Source organism: Solanum dulcamara, chromosome 1 (assembly GCF_947179165.1).
Source record: "Solanum dulcamara chromosome 1, daSolDulc1.2, whole genome shotgun sequence".
In the NCBI taxonomy this organism is placed as follows: Eukaryota; Viridiplantae; Streptophyta; class Magnoliopsida; order Solanales; family Solanaceae; genus Solanum; species Solanum dulcamara.
In genome coordinates, this window is record NC_077237.1 from 4,807,426 (window position 1) to 4,831,812 (window position 24,387).

The following is a 24,387-nucleotide window of genomic DNA, read 5'->3' on the forward strand; positions in this document are numbered from 1 at the left end:
TAATAATAATGCATAAATATATCAACTCAATAGAAGAAGAATTAATTTATCTAGAATTCAAGATTTGGATAAAACTCAACTATAACTCAATTATAATGAATTTAAATATTGGGCGCATGGACGAACTCAATCCAATGCTATGAAAGCCTTACATACCTTAAATCCGAAGGTTTACTCCGAATTGGAATACTCTTGGATCCCTAGCCTTTTCTTCTCGCCGGAGCGTTTTGTGTACTACCCGGAGTATAAGAATAACCGGAGTAGTATTTTTATACTACTAAAACTAAAACTATATTTGAGAAGAAGTATATAGAGAGAAGAAATGCTTAAGAAAGCTTGATGAATAAAATGAGGAAATAAGGTGGGTATTTATAGGTGGGAAAGAGAGACCTAACAATAAATAAAATAATTATAAAGAAAAATCTGAAAATTTAATGGAATATATTGATGCCATGGATGATGTTAAATGGAGGACAATTTATGTCATGCATGATGTCAAATGCATCTAGATGTTTTCATGGTAGGTAAGATGAGTTCTTTTTAACAGAATACTCATTTTCGAAGCTGCGTTTGAATAAGATAAATTCCTTATTAGGATTTGGTGTCTTCATAAGAATTGTAGATATGGAAGTCTAGTTTCATATCGTTCAAGAATCAACCAATTTGGAGCAACCTACAGTGAGATATGAATTTTCTTCTATCAATACTCAATTCCGTCACAGCACTATATCTTGCAAAGATTAATTTATTTGACCTACTTATACTCCGAATTTGAAGTTATGTTCTTCATGAAAGTTGTAGGTAAGGATGTTGTGATTACCCAGAAATTTGAATCACCTAATTTGGACCAACCTATGAAGAGTTATGCCCAAAATACAGAGGATGTATTATTTTCATCGAGAATTGAAATATCGACATACAATATTTTAGGGGTTGTTACAATATATACCCTCCCTAGTGCACAATTGGTTGATAAGAAGCTTTTGGGAATGTTAGATCATTCTTGGCATGATTGAGATGCTTCGTTATAAAGTAAGGATGGGATATCGATGTTGTCCAAAATTTGGAAACGCATTTGAATCAAACAAGAGACCGCACAGGTAACCTGCTGAGGATGTCGACAAGTATTTCCTCTGGAAAGTGAACAGTCACTACACCAAAAATGATTTTTAGTGACAATTAATTAGCGGCAATAGCTTAATTACCACTAAAAATATCTTTTTAGAGGCAATTAACACTCTTTGTAAATGTCGATAAAGTCTATAGCAACATTGAATCTAATGACAATTAATTAATGCCGATAAAAGTTTTAGCAGTCTTTGTTAATGTGCATATTTATTGCCGCTAAAAATTGTTTTTGTTGTAGTGAGTGACCTTTCCCTTCTTTTGTTTCTTAGTATTTGTTAATTCTCCATCATTCTTCCTTTTCTGCGCCATCGCAACACTCAACATGATTTTCTAGGGTTTCAGTGCTTATAATTCATTCCTCATATTCCTAATTTGATTTGGTTTGGGTCGGGTCGGATTCTTCAACTTAATGTTTAAGGTACATCTAATAATAAAAAATGTTCTTTTTAAAAAATAATTTTAACACTTTGTTTGGATGGTTGTTACGTATTATTTCATAATGTATCGTATTATGTTGTATTGTATCGTACTGAATTGTTTTAATAATTATAGTGTTTGAAAGATTGTATCGTTCTCTGACGTTACATAATATCACACATGATTTGAATGATAAACTTACAAGAAAAGTAGGGTATGAGATAGAGCTTCTATGAAAAGGTAGGTTAAAAGATGAAATATAATTATTAAATAAAAAATAAAAATAAAATTAGAAGAAAATATTAAGGTAACGACGCGATCATACCAAATCGATTGTTATTTTATGAGTCTTTTCGTCGTTACCTAACGATGGATTTAAACGATACAATACAATAGAATTTAAATAACAATCAAAACAAACACAATATTTTCGAGTAAAAAAGTATGATCAAGTAAATAATTAAGTTTACGATTGTTTGTGTATACGAATTACTCCCCCAAAAAACTTCTTTGATCAATTTTCGAGTCCGAGAGCAAAATTCAATAATTTTTTTTCATATAATTTTCAAGTCTATAACATACGAGCAGAGGTGTATACAGATTTTTGAGATGATGAGTGCAGTATTAACAAAAATTGAATCTAAAATATAAATTTGATCGATTTTATATTTAGGTTCTTATCACTGAAAATCGTTAAAATTTTAAAATTATAGGTCCAAAATTAATTCTTATTTATTCAAATAGTAAACTTATATATATAGCTATATTTCGTGTCGAAGGTATTGAGATCGACGGAACTCATTGATTGTAACTGTATGTTGTATCATCCAATGCTAGTAGTTTTAATATACACATTTTATTTAATTATATAAAAAATTATAGTGGTAAAATAATTAGGAATTTTCAATGTGACAAAAAATGTCAAAAGTGCTACTAACAACCACTTAGAGAGGTGTTACCTAATTATAAAAAGAACAATAAATAAGATAAATATAAGATTTAAATTTCTAACTTCAATTAAAGTTATGAAAGTTAAAAATAATTCATCAGTTTACTTTAAAAGAAAAAGAAACGCCAAAATAATTTCAACTCTAGCTTCAGAGGACTCCATAGAGACCTAGAGTAGGAGACTACTCAACTCTAATCACATGAATATTATAGTATATCTGAAATTACAAGTTTCGAAATTTATATAGCTGCACAAATATTACGATAGATTTAATATTATAATTACTTTTTTAAAATTAAACTTGATACCTTATTAAATAAATTCACATAAATTATTATTATTTAAAAAAAAAACATGTTAAGAAAGAGACGTGCAATCAATATGGATTGTGGTGTAGTGGTGAGATTGTTTCACTTTTAGTTAGAGGTCTCGAATTCGAGACCTGAGTATGAAAAAAATCTTATTGGAAGCGTCACCGTCAAATGTCTGGTGGAAAAAAAAAAGACATGACGTGGCATTTAAGAAATTCTAAAAATTGTTTGCTACCCCAAAGTGCGCTCTCTCTCTCTCTCCAATTTTCCTCTTCCTCAAAGCTTAGAAAATATACCCAAAATATAAAGTCAAAATAAACCCATTTGATAAAATTTTACAAACAAGTTTTTTTTCTTGTTAGGTTATGGGTTGCGCATCTTCAGCTGCAGGTATTCTTTTTAATTTTTTTTTTCGGTTCAAAACCCTTTTATTTTATCTGGGTTTGTTAAATCTTTGCTTGATTTTGGATATAAATTGAGTAAAATTGAATTAATTGGGTTAATTTGATTAGTTACCTTAATTTTTACCATCTAATTGATTCTTATAAACTGTTGAGATTATATTGATGTTCGGATTAGCTTGCATGCATCTCAATTTATTACGATGGGTAGTACTAGGTAACTTTATGAATCGAGACTTACACATATGAGAAGAAATTAACTAGTATTTGAACCTGAGACCTCACTAGTTCTTAACCCATGCCATTAACCACTAGGCCACACCCTTAGCTATAACCACGATTTTGTTTTTTTGGTGACTGTAGTATCGGGGCCAGCTTGAACCTTGAACTAATCCCATGGATACCTCCACCTCCCACTAGCAACAATATATACCAGGTAATTTTGTCCATTAAGACCAGAACAGATGGGAAGAAATCACATAGTGGTGTTTTTGGTTTTTGTTGGGATTTGAACTTGAGACGTCATGGTTCTTAGCCTACTTCATTGACTACTAGGCCACACTCTATTGGAACTAACCATGATTTATTATTATGCTTATTGTTTTGTTTTTGTTTTGTATCTATACTGAGTTGTGGCCAGTATGATGATGATATGAAATGAACTTAAATGAAGAAATGAGGATTTACATCACCGACTCCAACTTGTTTGGGACAGATGTGTATTTTTTGTTGTTGCTTATTGAGTCGTGGTTGGGAGTAGGATGGGGAAGGTTATACCAGCTAATGTTGTGTTTAATACTTCCTTTTGGCTATGCAGATAGGAATTCGGGAAGGGCTGCTGGACTCAATCCTGATAATGGTGGAGCAATTGACCCTAAAAATCTCAAAGTGAAGGTAAAGTTTGAGACTTTGAGCTGAGACCTTTTATGCTATGGCAGAGTATTAGTCCATTTGGTCCAATTTATGTCACTCTTTCTATTTTTGACTACTTCATATGTTTGACACCATTCTAGCAATGTTATTTTGTACAAATTTCACAAGTTTTCAAAATCATTTAAATAATTAAGTTTTGATTTTGATGCGATGGGTTTCAGCAAACTGTCTATTTAACTATAACATTAGTAGTTGTTTAGCCAGCTGCCTATACTGTATGTTAGTCAATTAACTATCTTAAAAGTCCACTCTCAACAGATGGTGTCACCTATAGTGGGACAGAAAGATCTTTCTCCAATTACTAATCTCTGTATTAGTTATTAGATCTTTCACCCCTTTTCGTCGCATAAAAAATATCAGAGCTTCATAGCTTCACACTTCTCCCACTAAAGAGGTCGCTTCTTTAGCTTCGCCTTGCTTCACACTGAAGAAATGCCATTCCCTTGCTTCACTTCACCGCTTTAAGAAATGAAGCGCCCGCTTTTCACAACACTGCCCACACTCTATTAATCTTGGTTTTTGATCAGAAAAGGCAATCAATTAAATTGTTCTAACGGCCTCGTCCTACTCTGTGGATATTGAATGTCTACCAATTCGAGAAGCTTGTATGCTATTGTCTCCTCTTTCCTACGTCAATCTGGCTTCCTACAATGGTCGATCAATAAGAGACATTTCCTTAATGAACTTGGAGAAGACCTGCAAGTCCTTGTTCATCTTCTACAGTGTTTGTAGGACAAATTTCTCAATTGGTAAAAGATTCATTAGGCCTTTTGTGTTTTCCACTTTAAATTGCTTTTGTTCTCATTTTGATATTGTAATTTCACATTTCGTAGTTATAAATGTTGAGGACATGATTAAGTAAAAAAAAAAGTTCTTTCCCTACGGTTTTAACTCTTCAGTAGGCAGCTGACACAATTCAAACATTGTATTAGAGCATGGAGAAGTTGTGGATTCAAGAGACACTGCCACTGTTCATTAGAAAATCAAATTGCTTTTCCATAAAAAATAATCAAGCCCACACTTGAGAGGGAGTGTTGGAAGCACAATCAATTGAGTAAATTAAAGTGTGTTCTCTCTTCCAACTTAAGCTCTTAGATGGGATGGCTGACGACTCACAAAATTCAAATAGCAATTCAAACTAAATCTGTTGCATTAATGATTCAAGTTAATGAGATTGGGGAAGGGTTGGAGTGGCTGGTGTTTTCGGTTCGTACTGTTCATTAAGAAGTGAACTATCAGTGGTGAGGTTTCATAGTTCACAGGCTTATGAATCTGATTAATACAGAGTATCTTGCTTAGACATTATAGTCAATCTTTGAGGACCTCAGTTCTATTTGAAGCATAGTTTATTTTCTTCTAACATCATACTCTGTCCAATAGATATACATCAAAGAATGAAGGTTCTTGATTATCATGATGGCTTCCACTCATTTTTTTTGAATTCCTTATTTTTGATGAGGAACGGATACTAGTTTACTTCGCTGGTTAAGTGGATATTTTTAAGGTCAATGTTTGAGTCAATATAATAGTTTGAGCAAACTGGCGAATATGTTCTCATAATAATCTTACTTTTTAAAAAGTGATATACTCTTTCATGTTTATCAGTGACCTTTTAAATATCTATCCGAAGTTCATGAGATGATCGGGCTGAGTCTTACTGACAAACTTTAGAAAGTGTAGTGTCTTGGAGACATAGGCCTGAATGACTGTTACGGAAATCTGGTGGGAACGTCTCAATGAGTATTTGTAGGGTCATTGCTTTGTTTGCTAGATTAGAGTCTGTCAAGTAAGAACGTGAAGTTAATCTACTGCTAGGCCTTAGCCAAATTATCTTCTTACTGGAATAAACTTCCAATACTGTATGTCGTGTTTATGAAGATTGGTGCTTCTGAAACTCTCACATTATGACTATTTATGTTCAATCAGTCTCTTGGTTGGAGTACATATGTTCTCCTGAATTGCCGAGATTTCTTAAATGCACTTTTCTGCGCAGGCGTGTCCAGCAGCTTTTTTATGGTCCTTTTCATACCTTTAACTGTGTGCTAATAAGTCCCTTGCACCCTATTTCTGATGCTGATATTGCCTCCCCCAAACATAATTTGCAGCTGGTACTCTTGGGTGATTCTGGTGTTGGTAAAAGCTGTATTGTTCTGCGCTTTGTACGTGGTCAATTTGATCCGACATCTAAGGTATGAGTACGTTATTGTAAAATGAATGCGTTCTTATATCATGTGACATTTGTCTATTGTTTTTGGTTCCAACCTCCCACCTTTTTCTTTCCCTTTTGGTGTGTGTTTCACAGTTTCAGTGGAATGTGTCGGTGTATGTTATGTATATCAAGTTTTCCAAAAGATAATTTATAAATTGTTGCTTTGATGATTTTAGGTGACTGTAGGAGCTTCTTTTCTGTCTCAAACAATAGCCTTGCAGGACTCAACTACAGTTAAATTTGAAATATGGGACACAGCTGGTCAAGAGAGGTATTGCGAGCCAAGTTTCATTTTGAATTTATCTCTTTCTGCTCTTTCTCTCTAAGTATTTTTTTCCAATAATTGAGAAATACCCTGTGAGTTAGCTGACCCAACCCTTGACTCGGAATAAAAATGAGAAGTCCCTTATGGTTGACAAAAGATAATTGTAAAGAAGACCTTCAAGTTCTGCTGTCTGCCTTGCTTTCAGGTATGCAGCACTTGCACCATTATACTACCGAGGTGCTGCTGTCGCAGTGGTTGTGTATGATATTACTAGTCCCGAGTCTTTTGCAAAAGCACAATACTGGGTCAAGGTATTTTTCTTAAAGAATGGAAGAGAGTCATCTGTCCCTTTTGTTTGATATTCATGTTTGCATAAGATGATAGCAACTATGTAGCAGTTTTCCATTTGATCTGATTTTCATTTCTTCTTGCTAGCAATAATCTTCTTTTCTTTTATCGATCTTTTTTTTTTTCTTTTGCGAAAATAATTTGCTAGCCGGTTTGTGTTATTTACAATTTCATTTTAGTTCTCTATTTATCCACTTTTTTTCTTCTCTTTTCTTTCTCTTCTTCTTCTTCTCGAAGGTTAAGGGGGACAAGGGATTTTTGTTCTGCTGTGCTGCATTATGAATGTGTTAATGATTACCCATTGCTGCCTTCCTTTTCAATACTTGTTCATAACATGGGGGGTTACTTTATTTGTATCTTCACTCTTCAGAGATTGCTCCTTTTCTTGGGCCTTGATATGCCACAGATTTGCTCTGTTCGAGTGGAGGCAAATGTTGTTGTCCCTTAAGGAATCCAATCCCCTTATATAGTCTTTAGTCACTCCATCATCATTTACTAAATGCAAAGAGAATCTTTTTTACATGGATAAGGGTGAGCATACCCGATAGGGGATGAGGATCTAGAAGTCAGATTTATCATCACTTGAATCATAACATTCAAGGACATGGATAGGCAATGTTAACAGGTGTTAAGACATGAGGAATACAGGTTGAGTGATTGTCTCAACAAAAATGCAACAATAAGTAAGGCAGAAAGTCATTGAACCAAACCAAGTCATACTACATATCTTTGAAATATATAATATTTTATTCCTAAGCATATGTCATATGATAGCAAAATTTTGTAGTACTTGAGCTTGATTAAAAAAAATTCCAAGTACTTGTGTGTATACCAACAACAACAACAACACCCTCTATGTGATCCCACAAGTGAGATCTGGCGAGCGTGAGGTGTACACAAACCTCACTCCTACCTTGGTAGGGTGCAAAGGTTGTTTTCGATAGACCCTTGGCTCAAGAAAAGCATTTTTCAAAAATATGTCTGAAAAATACAAGAGTAAAAAAGCTATGTGAAATTATTGGAGAAATCAAAATTATTGACAGCCAATAATAAAGATACTAAAGTACTTGCGTGTATACCAAAAACAAAAATCGCCAGAGAAAATCCAGCCAACTTATGTTTCTCGTTCATAATTGTAGTCGAAGCACCCTGGATAAATTGACCAAATCCTTTCTGTATCTCACAGGTGCAGTGGAGATTTTTGATGGATCCATGAACATATTTACTTAGAACATTTGACGGCCAGATAACTGTTGAAGTCTTCCTTTACAAAACTTTATTGTGATAAGAAATTGATAATAGTTCATTAGAGCATCATAATTGGTGAAGCAACTTAGTCAAAAGATCGTTCTTTCTTTTGTGGCAAGGTTCGAACCAATCTTATGCGCCTAAGCCACATATCACAAGTTGCAGTCTTACCAGATCATAGCCCTGGGGGATATATTAATTTGTTCTAATATTGTGCTCTTATTCCTCGTGCAACTAAAGTAGCTCATATATTTTGGCAAGGAGTTACTAACTTATCAACTTTCAGGAAATCCTAATAGAGAGTTAAAACTGCTTTTTTGTGTTGTCAGACATAATTAAGATTCCAATAGAACACAGACCAACCAAAATCTCCCTGGCATAAAATGATAAAATGAAGAAAATTGCTACTTCTAGTATTTATTAAGATGGGCTTAACTTCTACAGCTGATTGTATGTATTTCTGTATATGTGAACAATTTCTCAAGTTTTTGAGGTGGGAGGAACCAAAAGTCTAGATTATGTTTAGTCTCTTTTCATTTTCGAGCTTGGTGTTAATACAACAACCTGAATGAATTTGTATCTTCCCTTAGACTGCTCCAGGATCAAATTCCATGTTTGCAAAGAGGTGTTTTTTTTTTGTGACAGAGATAGAGATCTTTTCCATTAGGTGTACCGTGTATGCAAAACTTGGAAGGAGGTGATAATTTGGGATTGATGGTAAAACAAAGATATGACCCTAGAGAGATCTTCACAGAGTGAGCACCAAGAGATGAACTGTCTTTTAAGGCCTGGATCTAATAATGAAAAAGAGCAACATTCCTTAGTCTCCCTTTTTTCCCTTGTTGCAGTAGGCGTAAACCTGTAGTTTAGGACCAAAAACATTAGATTGTGAAATTTATGTACCCTCTTCACGTGGGTTCATGCACAATTTATGTATCCTGTGTGTCAAGTGTCCTTGATATAAATCAAGAACCACAGTGGAAGGCCACAGACTAACTTGCTCTATTTATCTTTTAATGATAACCGTGGTGTCCGGGCGTGCATTCCACAAGATACCTACCACCAGCAACAGGTACCAGGTAACTCTGTCCGCCAAGGATTTTTGTCTCTACTTGGATTTGAACCTGAGACCTCATGATTCTCATCCCACTTCATTAACCACTAGGCCACACCTTGGGTGCACTAACTTGCTCTAGTTGATTAATAAACATCTCCAGAAGATCCTTTCAAGGTTTCTGTACAGCCCGGATTTCAAGTTTATCTACTGTTATCATGAGCTAATATATTTTGAAGCTCATTCTTACCCCCCTAGAATTCCTGATAGAAAAACTTATTGCAACATTTGTTTGTTTAACACTGCAGTTATTTGTTTGACTAGGACAAATATTTGGCAAAAGATGGAAAAGGTAAAAGATAGATAAATTATTTCTTTAGGCCTTAATTCAAGATTTAGGTATCTGCATGAGATCCATATCTTAGACATGTCGATCAGCATAAAGGATAACATCACGTTTGTCGGTTCATGTTTATTGGTGTCCAATTCATTTGGTGTTTTTCCTTCTCTAAATTAGTCAGTCTGTCGGCAAACGACAACAATAACTACTACACTTCAATCCGAGCAGGCGGTGTTGGCTTTATGAATCTTCACTTTCCATGTGACTAGTCATCCTGTCGTACAAATTGTGCTAAATGATTTGTGGTTTCTGAAATTTAGTCTATGTGTAAAATGTTCTATTTAGTAGCTGCTAAATGATCCATTTTGTAGGAATTGCAAAAACATGGGAGCCCTGATATAGTCATGGCTCTGGTTGGCAACAAAGCCGATCTCGACGAAAAAAGAGAAGTAACAACACAAGTTAGTATCGTCAACGTCTTACTGGCGCTGTTCGACACGAAAATTACTTCTGGCATACTGATCTTTTTGTGGTACTTGCTTTTGAAGGATGGAATTGACTGTGCTGAAAAGAACGGTATGTTCTTTATAGAAACATCTGCCAAGACAGCTGATAATATAAACCAGCTGTTTGAGGTATGTTCCTAATGTCTTCTAACAAATGAAACGTCAACTTTTTAAGTTGTATAAATTTAATTGGGACCTTTATATAGGTGAGTGCAATGAATTCCCATGCTATTAACCTACATTGTTTCTGCAACTGTCTAAATTTGGATTTAGTGTGATAGAACTTAATCCAGTTTTGGGGGGACTATCGATTGTTCATTTTAGTCATCTTCATCGGGCTTTTCAGTTTTCTCTTACTTTTCTTGTCCTCCTGTTTTAACGATGGAGCTTGGTAGAGGAAGGGAACAGCACCGCCTGAACGTTTCACTTTGATCAAGAGAGTTTTCTGAGGACCTTAAGTTCCCTGAGATTAGTTTTGTTCAATTTAGCACCAGTCTCATATCAATATGATACAAAATAAAACAAAAAAGTACAAGTAGTTCTCTATATTTCCTACCGTCATATAAATCTCTGACAGGACTAAAAAGACTCTTACAGAACAGTAGAACGGAAAGTATAGCATACTATTTGTAGTCGAATTTATAGATGTTAGGCCTGCATTTGAACACAAATACTGGATAATAATCACCTGTTGATGACTTTACTTGCAGGAAATTGCCAAGAGATTGCCACGACCGACTGCTGCTTGACCTGTAAGAATATAGATTGACATAAAACAGCTGCAGCAATGCTGATTGCTACGTACTGCCTGCAATACTATGTATATGAAGTCATTCTCGGTCTCTTTTTCTCTGCACTATTCTTGTTACGATTTCTGATCTTGTAATTGCGGTCCTCTTCCACGAGACATCTTGCTATATAACTGTGAGAATTGAGCAGACTAAAAGCTCACTTCAACTTGTGAAAGTTTGAAATATTTGAATGATTCAGTGACATATATGTTTCCAGTTCAGTGAAATTTAGCTATCTGTAACAAACATGTTTTACTTATTTAACAGAAAAAAGCTGAAAGAAATGGAAGGTTGGTATGCTACGGTTCGAGAAAACACAGTCTAAGGTTCCAAAAATTTGGAAAAAAAGAAGCAAGAACTTTATGAAAGATTCTCGGCTCAAGAGTTTAAAATTCAAGTAAAAGAAGAAGAAAGTATGACCGTTAATAAGAAACGTAGTGTAAAGTTTATAAGAAAGAAACAATAACAACAATAAAATAGTGTAGTAATCGAAACACAATAAGCAATACATGATAAGAATTACAAGAGTATTGACTTGTACTAAGATAGATACTAACAAGCCAAAACCTACACACAACAAGACAACACTCCACCCCTACTAACATTCTACTTTAATACATGATCTCCACCTTCTTCCCATCTAAAGTCATGTTTTCGGTAATATGAACTTGTGACATGTTTTGTCTAATCACCTCTCCTCAATACTTTTTCAATCTACCTCTATCCCTTCGTGTATCTCCTATAACCAGCTTTCTTGAGAAAGAGAAAAAATACACTTAAAAGAAAGAGACTCAAGTATATTATAATAAATTTAAATTTAATCCCAACTTTTTAAATTTATAAAAAAGACTCTAGAAACATGTAATATGGTTAGGAGTTCTTTGGTATGGGATGAGGTAACACTAATGGATATATTTCATGAGATTAAACAATATCGGGACTAATTAATACTCTTAATCAAAAACAAAATAAAATAATTATTTCCTTTGTTCCATATTAGTTGTCATGTATATTAAAAATAGTTGTCCCAAAATAATTGTCAATTTAAACAATCAAGAGAGAATTAATTATATTTTTTCAACTTTACCCTTCGCATTAATTCTTCTAGAATTAAGAGGCACATAGATAGATAAAGATCAAAAAATTAATAAGAGGTATATTAGTCAAATAACGGTCCTAATTAATATTTTCTTAAGAGTTGTACAAAACCTGATCATGACAACTAAAATGAGACGGCGCTAGTATGAATTTTGTTCTAAAATTATTATATCTTATACTCCCTCGGTTCCTATTTACTTATCAAATATTTCCTAATTTGATTTTCCTTTTTATTTGTCATTTTTACAAATCAAGAGAGGACAATTTTTTTCTTCTTATTATACCCTCAATTTATTAATATGGATTTAATGTCTTTGAAAAATGTAGTGAGTAAATATGTTTAAAACTCTATCAATTAATAGGGATAAAATGGTAAACTCATATACCAATCATTATTTTCTTAATAGAAGTGTCAAGTCAAAATTTGACAAATAAAAGAAATGGATGGAGTACCTTATAGGAGCTTTTCCATAAACCAATAAATGTAGGAATAGTGGTTTTCACACTCTTGAAAGGAACTTCTCGTTTTTTTGATCATCAAGACCTCAGATTTTTATGATTTCGAACTTCTCGTTCGATAAGACCTTATTAGTTCTCGTTGTTTCTATTTTCTAGGTCAAATCAAAGCATCAATAACTCTTTAAAGTTAGCCCGGACATGTTTTAAAATTTATATAATAATCAACTAATGCTATTAATTAATATGTATTTTCACTGTATCAAATTTTATTATTAATATATGAGAAGAAGTCTAAATTAATAAGGACTTTTATAAACCTAAAATAGAAGTCTAAATTATAGGAAGATAATTAGATGTGTAATCTTATATTAGGAGAATAATTAGTTTTCCTTTTAAGTGCTGAATTTGAAGTCAATTATAAACATGCCACTTTGACATTCCATTTATAGTATTTCGAAAATTTAAATCAACAAAATAAAATGAAAAAAACACAGAAAAAATGACTTTCAGTAAATTACTTGCACTTCTACAATGAAGTCGACAATGATGAAGTTGTAGGAGTATGGTATATGTACATATCATTATTTTCAGACTTCACTTACAAAATTATATTGAGTATATATTATTATTATTATTATTGACAATGATAAAATTTCGATCACGATTGAATAGTTAAAATGACAGAAGAGAACACACACCAAGAACATTGTTTATAACAATTTATTAGGTGAGTAATCACAATAATATAATTACTTATTTCTATCTAACGTAGTAAAATACTTTATATATAATTATAAATACTATATAACTAATTTAACTAAATATATCATCTTGTTCAAAAAAATGTTGAATTTATTTATTGTATCAATGTAATAATATTCATTTGCATCATATGAGTAAATTGCATTTATTATAATGTCAATTACTATTAGGAAATTGTTGGACTCACCTCCCACTGTCCTAACATAAATCTTAATACCATCATACATGTTTTTAATTATTCTAGTGTAGGCTATAATATTACCTCTAGCCTTCAAAAATCGTCAAAAACCTTTGGTGGAACTTTGTCGTATGTTTTTTTCTAGGTATAACACCATAAGCAAGTTAGTTTATATAATTAATTATTAATTTTCTAGTTCGATTTTCTAATCAAGGAAAGTCAAAGTAGAAATCGATTTGTCTTTTAATAGGTCCTACTCGATAAGATTTTTAATTTGTATCAAGTAAAAATAGACAAGATATGCATGTGGACAAGTTAGATTTTTAATTATTTTTTTTTTGGTAGGTAATGATATGTAATCCCTCAATCAATGTAAATTAATAGAGAATAATTTTTAGCGTCAAACTCAAAAATTCCTTGCTTAACATCTTTTTATAAGCTTCTAGAAAAACTATCAATATTATGATTTATTTTATTCTTCTATTTCCCAAGATTGTTCATCATATATATGCTAAGCTTTTTCGAAATCATATGCATTAAGGATAATTTCTAAATTAGGCTACATAAGCAATATTAATCTGCATTTATTTGTTAATCCATTCAATTGCTCTTAGTATTTTTTTACTTTTTTTTTTTTTTTTATCATTATGTTATTATCTCGATCAATTCGTTAATCCATTCAATTGCTCTTAGTGATAGGTTAAAAGGGGATGTGAATTGAGTAAATTTTGAAAAATGACATTATATGGGCATTAGAATAATTATTATACTTTTTGGTCCAACTTTTTATTTTTACACGATGTAGCCAAGTTTTTCGACAATCTTAACTAGTCTAATACAATAAAATCTTACTAAATTAATATAAGGGGATCATAAAAAATTATTATTTTATAGAAGTATTATTTAATCGATGAATTAATATTTATTAATTTATAAAGTGTTTTGAGATTCAATGAAGGTTAATTTGATTACATCAAAACTATTGTATCTTTCTAATTTATGTATCATATTTATTAAATTTCCTTAAAAAATTATTATGCATAAAATACAATGAATACACTAAAATCATTGTATCTTACTAAATTATGTATCATATTTATTGAATTTATATAAAAAAATAAATTCATTATGCATAAAGTACAATGTATGTGTATGATTCATTGTAATATATTTTTTTGTCAAATGATTCATTGTAAAATAAATTCAAGAATTCAATGGTTCATTGTAAAAATAAATATATTATACATAATGTTTATTATTTTTTAATAATCAAATATTATTCATTGTATCTTGACTAAAAACATTCAATGTATGATGGTTAGAGAATAAACTATATAAGCAACATAGGAAATTTCTTGAAACCTTATCCAAATATGACTTCTCATTTAAAAGATGTCACAAAATCAACAATGACAAATCACATACGTTAAACATTATGTGAGTACAAAAGAGATCATTCCACATGCACTCAAAAAGATTTGCAGTCGTGACAACACCGAAACTTTTAGATGCAATAAGAAAAGTTAGAGATGAACTTCAACTAAAGTTAAATTTTAACAAAAACCAAACAATAGAATCACATTTCACTAAATTGTCTTAGATATATTTGTACTTTTAAAAAATTATTAATTTATAATATTAATGGAACCATATATTTATATAGGGGTCTTCTAAAAATATATTATATTATTATCTTAACGAAATGTGTGGATTTTTCTTTGGCCCAAATCGAGATTGGATAAAAATATTATCTTAGATAAATTATTTATTACCGAGTATTAATTTAGTGAAGTTTTACTGTATCATTAAAAGTCTCATTCTAGACTCATCTTTAACATATCCATCTGAAAGTTTATATCATATTATATATCTATTAAAATGGAGTTGTGTAGCGGTCTCTGAGTTCTTTTCTCAATGTTCGGCGATATATTTGAATTTTCCCCTTATATTATATATACATTTCTAATTTAATGAAACAAATATTTAGCTATAAGTATAAAAATATCAACTAACTAATCATATTATTATGGACAAACAACACAAATCTCATTAATTTAAGGACTAATTATCTGTCTTCTCATGAGTTTTCGATATTACAATTATTATCATGTTTTGAAATCCATATACATGTATCTCGAGTATATGGTCAATAGATAAATCTAATTATATGTATCTAAATCTAAAATGTAGCTTGAAGACAATAATTTAAGAGTAAAATACGTGTATAACTGCTCTTGAGTATTTGCCATATCACTGATCCAAAAAAAAAAATCAAAAAATTCAAAGTTGTTCTCATTTTTTTTTTTCAAGAATCAGAAATCTTTTCATCCAATTAGTACCATTTATGTTAATTTGAATTTCGAGCTTTCTGGGGATACACAATGATATCCATATGTTGGGAAAATGAAAAAATAGGGTAGATATTATTGAATACTGACTGTGAGTGTAGATATATGAACATATATACATTAAGATACATAACACATACATGAAAGAATCAACATATACACATTAGTCCAGATGAATATTAGATATATCATCTACAGCTCAGATACATATCCAGTTACACAAATATACCTAACAGATACATGATAAATACATTACAAATATAATTCAAATACATGTTGAAATATATGATATGATGGATTTATAGTAAATCTTCCCGCCAATGAACAACCCACAACTAACTATGACAGCCCACCCTTACACTAGGGATCAGGGGTTCGAGGAAAAATTATGATATTTATATATGATTAAAATAATTTTTTATGTATAAATAGTAGATGTTGAACCTTTTCGACGAATTCGTGTGTCTACTTATTCAAATTTTGAATCCTCTGCCCATTTTCTGCTCCATTTTAGACTAATTTTAAGGAGTGATGTATTTGAATGTATGTGACTTCGTATATAATTATTAATTAAATAGTTAATAATGGAAAATATAAATTGAATTAGTTAATATTATACGAATATATGTTATTTTTTCCTATTATTATTCATCATTAATTGAAGTTTCTAGAAGTATGAAAGAAAACAATTATTTTTTAAAACTAAAATCATCTATCACTATAAATACACTACTCCATTATTCGTCTCACATTCTCTCAATTTTCGGGTTTTTTTCTAGGTTTTTTCTTCCCTTCTCACTTCTCCCAAATTTACAATGGCCTCATCATCATCGGCGCCGGAGATTCACCATCAATCAATGGCTTCATCATCATTAGAACCGCCTCAGAGCAAGATTCTGACCTTGAGATCTTCCGACAATGACGAATTTCAGGTCGAAGAATCCATCGCCATTCAATCTGGAACTATCAAAAATATGGTAGAGGACGGTTACACAGACATTCCGCTCATGAACATCAATAGCGAAGTCCTAACTAAAATTCTAAATTACCTGATGAAGCACGCGGAGAAGACTGGTGCTAGTGAAGAAGAACTGAAAGAATTCGACAATGAATTCGCTAAGATGAGCTTTAAAAAACTGTCTGTTTTTGTATTCGCTGCAAACTTCCTTCACATTAGTGGTTTGATGAGTCTGTTGTGCCAGACGATTGCTGATAAAATTAAGAACAAATCGGTGAATGCTGTTAGGCAGATTTTCAATATTACTAGTGATTACACACCAGAGGAAGAAGCAGAGGTTCGCGCTGAACATGAGTGGGCACATGAAGGAGAGTTCGACGACACTATTGATGATGACGACGACACATCAGAGGAAGAAGAAAAATCAGTGGTTTGTGATGAAGGAGAGAGTGACGACGAATGTACATCGAAGACACTGTTGAATAATTAGTTTGTGTTTCAATTAATGGAGTAATTAGGGGTTTTAATTAGTTTCTGGAAACTAAACTTGTAATTTGCTGCTCTGTTTAATTGACATATGATTTGCTTCTTTTGTTTTTTTTTCATTTGGAATTTGTTAATTTCGTCATGCGTGAAGAGTGCGTTATGATTAGTGGTTACGTGACCTCGACAAACTCAACTCTAGCTTCGATAAAAGGACCTAAGTGTTTAATAGTATGGATAATGTGCTCAAAGATATGAAGTTTCTTCTTTGACAGACTTAAGGTACGTTGTTTTTGTGAGCCTATAATCATTTTTAATCTTGTTCGAAGTACCAATAAATATGTACTCCAACAATTTTGGTAAAAGTTTTTACTAATTTGAGGTGACCTTTGATCACAACGTAACCAGTTTCTTAGCACAGCAAAAATATTCAATTAGAATGTACAATCTTATTTAAATCGTAATAAAACTGTATTTATCGCTGAAGATTGTGGTGGGACGGATATGATCCTCCACTAGTAACCAGAAGTCTCGAATTCGAAACCCTGAATATGAAAAAAAAAATATGTTGAAATGGGGCTAGTGTTTCCCCTTTTCTTATATGGTTGGATCTAGATTGGTTGGGCTCCAATGAAAATAGTGAGAATCGAAAACTAAATAAATTGGACTTAAACAGTAGTACAAGAAGGAATAGTTTCAACATGCATGTTACCAAGGACAAGTCAATTAGAATCAAATAGGACTATCTATCAAAGGTCCAGATTTAATAATGTGGCAATGTACAACAAAAAAGAAGAAGTTAGTAATTACTTCTTTTTTTCTGCTTATAACTTTGTACAAAGAACAAACATTATACATCTACAAAGTTTTCATAAATTGAAAACATGGCAATGAACAATATGAGTCAATTTTCTACTGGAGAAAACGGACATGGTGTTGGTGATGGTACAAAAGTTGTACGCGAACCTGGTATTGCCCCTTTCATAACAAAGACATATGATATGGTGGAGGATCCGAATACGAACTCTATAATCTGTTGGAGTCCATCTGGTACTAGTTTCATTATTTGGGATCATAATAGATTTAGTTTCGAACTTTTACCAAAATATTTCAAGCATACTAATATGTCAAGTTTCGTTTATCAGCTCAATAACTATGTAAGTTATCGCGTTTTAATTTCTTGATATCACTATGTACATTGCTTTCGATACAAGAGTCAGATAAATCTTATCAATACGTATTCATGATTCATTAGGGATTCAAGAAGATTGGACTTCAGAAATGGGAGTACGGACATTATTGGTTTCAACCGGGGAAAAAACACTTGTTGTGTAACATAAAGAGGCGAACCAAAAATTTGAATACTCAGAGAGATTTTAATCAAGAAACTTATTTTTACGGGGTAGAGGAAGAGATGAGGAGTCAGAGAGATCTCAACGTTACGTTAAAGTCAGAATTCAAGAAGCTGAAGGAAAGACAAGACGATATGGTTAATGGAATCGCGTCTTTGAAGGAATATTTGGAGAAATCAGAGGCAGAGTCGAGGAAATTCCTCTGTTTCCTGGCAAAAGCAGTTAAACAAGTTGTTGCAACCAAACGTGATGTGGAAGTTAGAGATGTAGTTACGAGTAAATGTAGAGCAGAGGATGTAACGGGGAGTAGCAAAAACTTGGGGAAGAAGAAGATGATTGATTTTTCAGTGATTAAACGAGTACAGGATATCGTGCAGAAGCCTAAGTTTGAGGGAGGAAGTGTATGATCTCCATGGAAAAGGTAGTCTTGTCCTTCTATAATTGTGTTTCCACAGTATTGTTATGTTTAATTTAGAAACAAGGGTTTAAAACACATCTAAACTATCGCTTTTTCGTTATAGTTTCATATCTCAACTATCACTCTTTTTGTATTAAAACACACTTTGATACTGAGTTGACCAAATATTTGTTCTCAATTGACAATAGACGAGTGCATGTTAACTCAGCATCAACGTGTTTTAATACAAAAGAGTGATAGTTGAGGTATCAAACTCGTGAAAAAAGTGATAGTTTAGGTCGGTAAATAGAACAATGGATAATTGAGGTATGAAAATCGCGAAAAAAGGTGGAAGTTTAGGTGTGTTCAATTTATTATGTTAATGTAGTAGTAATATCTAATATTTCTTGTGTAGCAGGGAGAAGAATTGAAGACAGAAGAATGCAGCTATAACATATATTGCCTTTCTTAAGAGTCACTTTTTTTTTCTTTTCTTTTTTTACTTTTGTTGTTTGGTTTTCCGCCGATCCCACTTGTGGAAGTACACGAATATATTTGTTGTTGTTGTTTGGTCTAGGATTTAGCTAATCTTGCTATATGTTTAATTTATGTATGGTAACTTTGTAGTTAGTACAAAAATGTTCTTCTAATCCATATTGCTCGGATTTTTTAAAATTGTTGCCCACGTCCATTTTGGATCTTCAAAAAATGCACTATTATTAAAGGATTCAATAAGCAAAAAAGGACATTTTTTGAAAAGTCAGAGCAACATTATTTCTAATACATGAGCAGTATCATGAGATTCAATATCCAAAAAAAAAAAAGCAAAGAGAAAGAAAGAAGAAATTATCGACGACATGGACAGAGTTAAAGGAGTGCACTGTATATATAAGATCAAAATTATGTTTATCTACGTCTAGTTGATATTATATTTCTTAGTGAAAATCTTTATTTTGCCACTATTAGACGACACATACATATAATCTTCAATGTCATAGGCTAAAATTGCATAATGAAAAGACCATCAAAATTGAAAAAATACATAAACACAAACTAATTAGAGCCAAAGAAACAAATAACTCAATTATTCAACAGTGCAAAATACACTCAAACACCATGAATAACAACAAGCAAAGTAAAAGAACTAAACCAGCTTACACACACCTCGACTACCTATTGCATATTAATAACGATATGATTTACTATAACCTAGTTGACGGTATCATCAATCTCAGGACCTTCAAATGCCCACGGAGCATTGTTGATAATCTCCTTCTCTTCTTCTTCAGTGAGATCATTCGTAATCTTTAACATCTCGCGAACAGCTCTAACACTCTTGTTCTTCAGCCTATCAGCTGCAGATTGACAACACAACTCCATCAACTCATTAATGTTTAAGTAATTCGCTGCCATTATGATGTCGAAGAGCTCTTCCCAATCCACACTCACGAATTGCTCATCGAACTCCTTGAGATCGTCTTCCTCAGCTGCTAGAGGTAGTAAAAATCAATCCATGTATGACATTTCAAGATCCTCTATTTTGATTAGTATTTAAGTATCAAGATCCTCTATTTTCGATTATCTGATAAATTACTTGATGAAGGTAAATTGATGTACCATCCCTTCCCTAAATTCCATCATCCCTTCACGAACCAAACATGAATCATTCGATACATTTGGTTCTCATGCTCAATTACTTAAGGTCAAATCTCAAATATAATGAGCCTATTCTCAGGCCTGAGTCCTCAAATACTGCTCTCAGTCTAACGTAGCAACAAAAAAACCTATCAAAATATCGGGTCAAAACATATAATACAACAAGTCAAAATCCAACCAAAGCTCAAGAGATATTTGGTCATGTTGGACAACTTGAGTTATGATCCGTTATTTGATCTAACCGATATTGGTCTAAGCAAATTTTAATTGAGTATTAAAGTAAATGACATGTTTTAATACCGTAAAAATAGCCCTATTGGTCATTTTTCAGCTCTGTCTTTTAAAAATAACTTTGTCAAACTTCACTAGTGAAATCTGAAACTCCACTAATCAATAAAATGGTAAAACTATACAACTCGTCGGAGAAAAGCATAATAGTTAAATTTCTTTCTTCTATATACCAGGATTATTAGTTATTTATTGCATTTCTTTTTTTATTTCCCACTAAGTGATTTATGTGAATCATGAAGATGATTATTTTTCAACTATTAGATTTGACCTGACTCATCCATATATCACACTCTTATTACTCACCTGTTTCTACGGCCTTTCCATTATCATCCTTCTCCTCCTCATCCTCGTCCTCGTTTTTAGTAATATGCTTATTGAGATACTCAATTACCTTAGTTAATGTTTTACTATCGATATTTGGTAGGGGAATTACACTCGTTGCACATCCATCTTCGATCATATTCTTAATCATTTCCGATTGAATAACTGCTGCTTCTTCAACTTCAAATTCCTTATCGTCGTTCGATTTTAATGTCACAATTTTCTTCTTGTCTTCGGATTCTGCCATTGTTAAAATTTCGAGATTTTTCACCAAAAAAATAAAATAAAATTGAAATAGTGTTTGTGTATTTGTAATTTTTTTTTTCAATTGGGGGTATTTATTGAGGTTAAAAGTGTCCGAAATAAATGGATCAGTGTTAAAATTTGGGATTGAAAATGTAACGAATTTCCGAAAAGAATAATTCTTATTTGGTCTGAAAAAAATTAAAATGGTTTGTCAATCATGAATAGCGGATACAAGAGGACTTTCTAACTTTGTTCACTTTTATTTGTTATATTTTGTTTTGCCAGAGTCAATTTTTTATTAATTTGTTCAAGAGCTTGTCAAGAACACAAAACACATCTTCTACTTTTGACCACAAAAAAATAAATCAGAAATGTAAGTCATGCTTTAAACTTTCTATTTATTTTTAATAAAATAAATTTATAATCAAATATATATTTATGACTTTAAACCACAAATTTTCTTTTTTAAAAAATATACTTCTTTTAAAAATTATATGCCCAATCAAATGCCGAAAAATAGAGGGAGTATCAATTATCAAATATGCAATGTTCCCAAATTTAAAAGTTTCTTGAAATCTTCTTTATAAATAGTATTTTAATTTTATAAACACAAAATATTACAACAACAATAACAAGAACATAAGTATATAGTGTAGTTCTATAAGTGAAGTGATGAGATCTTGTATACAAATCATATTTAAATAGAGAGATTATTTTCAATAGATTCTCAGCTCCAAAAAAAAATTGAATCGAATTTGTAAGATATATATGTCAATAAAAAAGCAAGAAACAAAATAAGAAAGGAACAAAATTGTAGATACATGGAAGAACAAGATAATACACGGCTACTAAATAATAAAGTGGAAAGGAGGAGGCTAGCTTCCTACCGTTTCCAAATAAGGGACGAGGATTCTCGATTACCTAATCTCCTTCTACCTTAATTCTCGAACTTCATATAATTTTATCTAGAATCGTGTCCTCAATACACTGTAGTTATGTCATATCATATCTATTCACGTTTCTCTAATTATTTTTTGGCCTACGTACCTCTACGTCTAACTCTCCTAACTATTGAGCTAACTCCTCACACCTTCTTACTAGCGCATCCGTGCACCTCCTTTTTACATGGACGAACCATCTCAATCTTACCTCTCTCATCTTCTTCTACAGAGGTCACATACAGCTTGCACCTTGTAACTTCTTTCCTAATCATATCTCTCATTGTAAGTCCACCCATCCACTTGAGCATTCTCATCTTCGCTACATTTATCTTCTGAACGTGGGCGTTCTTGAATGTCCAACATTATGTCCCATACAACAATATAATGTTGGTCTAACCACTACGTATTCTGTAAAAAAAACTTACCTTTAAGTCTTAGTGATACGTTTTTATGGCACATTATCTCAGAGGCGAGCCTCTATTTCACTGACTCCGCTCCAATGCCTTATGCAAAATCATCTTCAATTTTCTCATCATATTATTGACCAAGATACTTAAATCTAGAGGTTACAAAATTAGTGTATGAAATAATATAACACTTCCAATTTGCCTATTTATTATCTCTACGTGAAACTTCCTCTCTTAGTTAAGACTTGTGCATCAATCTCCACTTTCATATCCACTTCATATTTTACTTAATTAAATTTACAATACTCTCCGCGCGAAATCTATTTTATTCCTTCTTAACTTGAAGCTTTTAAATTCTAAGATCCGTCTCCAAACATAATCTTTGTAAGGTCTTTTTTCTATTCAAAGTATAGTTGGTAGGGATTATTTCCCCTATTCATATATTTTTTAAAAAGATTATAATAACTATTAATGACAATAACATAACAATAGGAGTAATCAAAGGCATTGGGCATGCCGGCAGACATGTCAATGTAAATATGCCAACTGTCTAAAACGCATCATGTTTCATGCTCCCCATTTTGACCAATTCTCCCAGCCACTCTTTGCCAAGTCAGCCTTTCCTTGTTTTTGTCATAATTCGAAAAAACTATATATTGTACATTTATGACTAAAATTATCTTTTTAAGTATTCATAGTATATGTTACATTTCTTTTAACTTCTTTATGTATTTACTATTTTTATATTTTGGATTCCTTAACAGAATTTTTACTTTCGTAATTACCAATAACTTAGCTTCATTTCTAAGAAGACATGTGTACGTGTTTGAGTCATAAATATTTAAACACTTGATATTTATGTTAAATCATATTAATTAGTAAAACTATGTTTAAAATTAAGGTAAAAATAATTATTTGGTGATTTTATGATCTTAAAACAAAATCAATAGCCAAGAAATGCCATTTTGTCCGCCCCCCCCCAAACCCACCTTAAGAAAACATACCATAATATTGTGATATAAACTCACTTCCACCTGGTTATGCAAAGATAAATTGATGTATGACATGCATTTGCACATTGCTTCTATCACTTAATCACATGTAATTGATTTAATGAATTAGGTAAATGTAATAAGTTAATTAATTTGGTATAAACATCAAATATAATTACAAGTAAATATATACAAATTGAATTTTAGAGTGCTCAAAATTAAAATTTTAATCAAATTATAAAACGCATGACTATAGAACAAATTTAATTGATGAACATAATTTACGCATGACATTTGAATCGTGATGGCCCCAGCTCATGAAACACAAGCTAGTCCTTTTGCTTTGTGGACTGTGGTATTGCCGATGTCACATAGAGCATAATTAAAAATGTACATATATAACGCATATCATAAATTTATTGGCTTGATGTTAAAAGTATAAATCATGAAATATCATTTTGCTAAGTTAATTAGATGTTGGTAATTGTTTTCCATGTATACTAATTATGAGAGGCTCATATTGTGTAAAAATATATATAATATATATTAATTTCAAAGTTCATTTTCTATCTTTAACAGTACTCCAATAAATTTAACT

At 31.9% G+C, this 24,387-nt stretch overlaps 4 protein-coding genes across 4 annotated transcripts; 3 read left to right on the top strand and 1 right to left on the bottom strand.

The window, feature by feature from the left end:
* Positions 1–3,052: 3,052 nt before the first annotated feature.
* Positions 3,053–11,121, top strand: LOC129899094 (ras-related protein RABF1). Its single transcript, XM_055973902.1, has 8 exons — positions 3,053–3,195; positions 4,024–4,100; positions 6,245–6,328; positions 6,525–6,619; positions 6,819–6,924; positions 9,975–10,064; positions 10,152–10,238; positions 10,820–11,121. Exons 1-8 carry the CDS (start codon positions 3,171–3,173, stop codon positions 10,856–10,858), a joined length of 603 nt encoding a protein of 200 aa, XP_055829877.1. The 5' UTR covers positions 3,053–3,170; the 3' UTR covers positions 10,859–11,121.
* Positions 11,122–16,408: 5,287 nt separating this feature from the next.
* On the top strand, positions 16,409–17,303 carry LOC129886243 (SKP1-like protein 11). Its single transcript, XM_055960842.1, has one exon. It carries the CDS (start codon positions 16,561–16,563, stop codon positions 17,191–17,193), a length of 633 nt encoding a protein of 210 aa, XP_055816817.1. The 5' UTR covers positions 16,409–16,560; the 3' UTR covers positions 17,194–17,303.
* Positions 17,304–18,067: 764 nt separating this feature from the next.
* LOC129886252 (heat stress transcription factor A-9-like) lies at positions 18,068–19,498 on the top strand. Its single transcript, XM_055960853.1, has 3 exons — positions 18,068–18,343; positions 18,442–18,959; positions 19,354–19,498. The coding sequence occupies exons 1-2, from the start codon at positions 18,071–18,073 to the stop codon at positions 18,943–18,945; spliced, it is 777 nt and encodes a 258-aa protein (XP_055816828.1). The 5' UTR covers positions 18,068–18,070; the 3' UTR covers positions 18,946–18,959; positions 19,354–19,498.
* A 646-nt stretch (positions 19,499–20,144) lies between these two features.
* Positions 20,145–21,466, bottom strand: LOC129886261 (SKP1-like protein 1). The gene is made up of 2 exons (XM_055960865.1): positions 21,186–21,466; positions 20,145–20,422 (listed from the first exon to the last, which is right to left on the bottom strand). The coding sequence occupies exons 1-2, from the start codon at positions 21,448–21,450 to the stop codon at positions 20,145–20,147; spliced, it is 543 nt and encodes a 180-aa protein (XP_055816840.1). The 5' UTR covers positions 21,451–21,466.
* Positions 21,467–24,387: the final 2,921 nt, after the last annotated feature.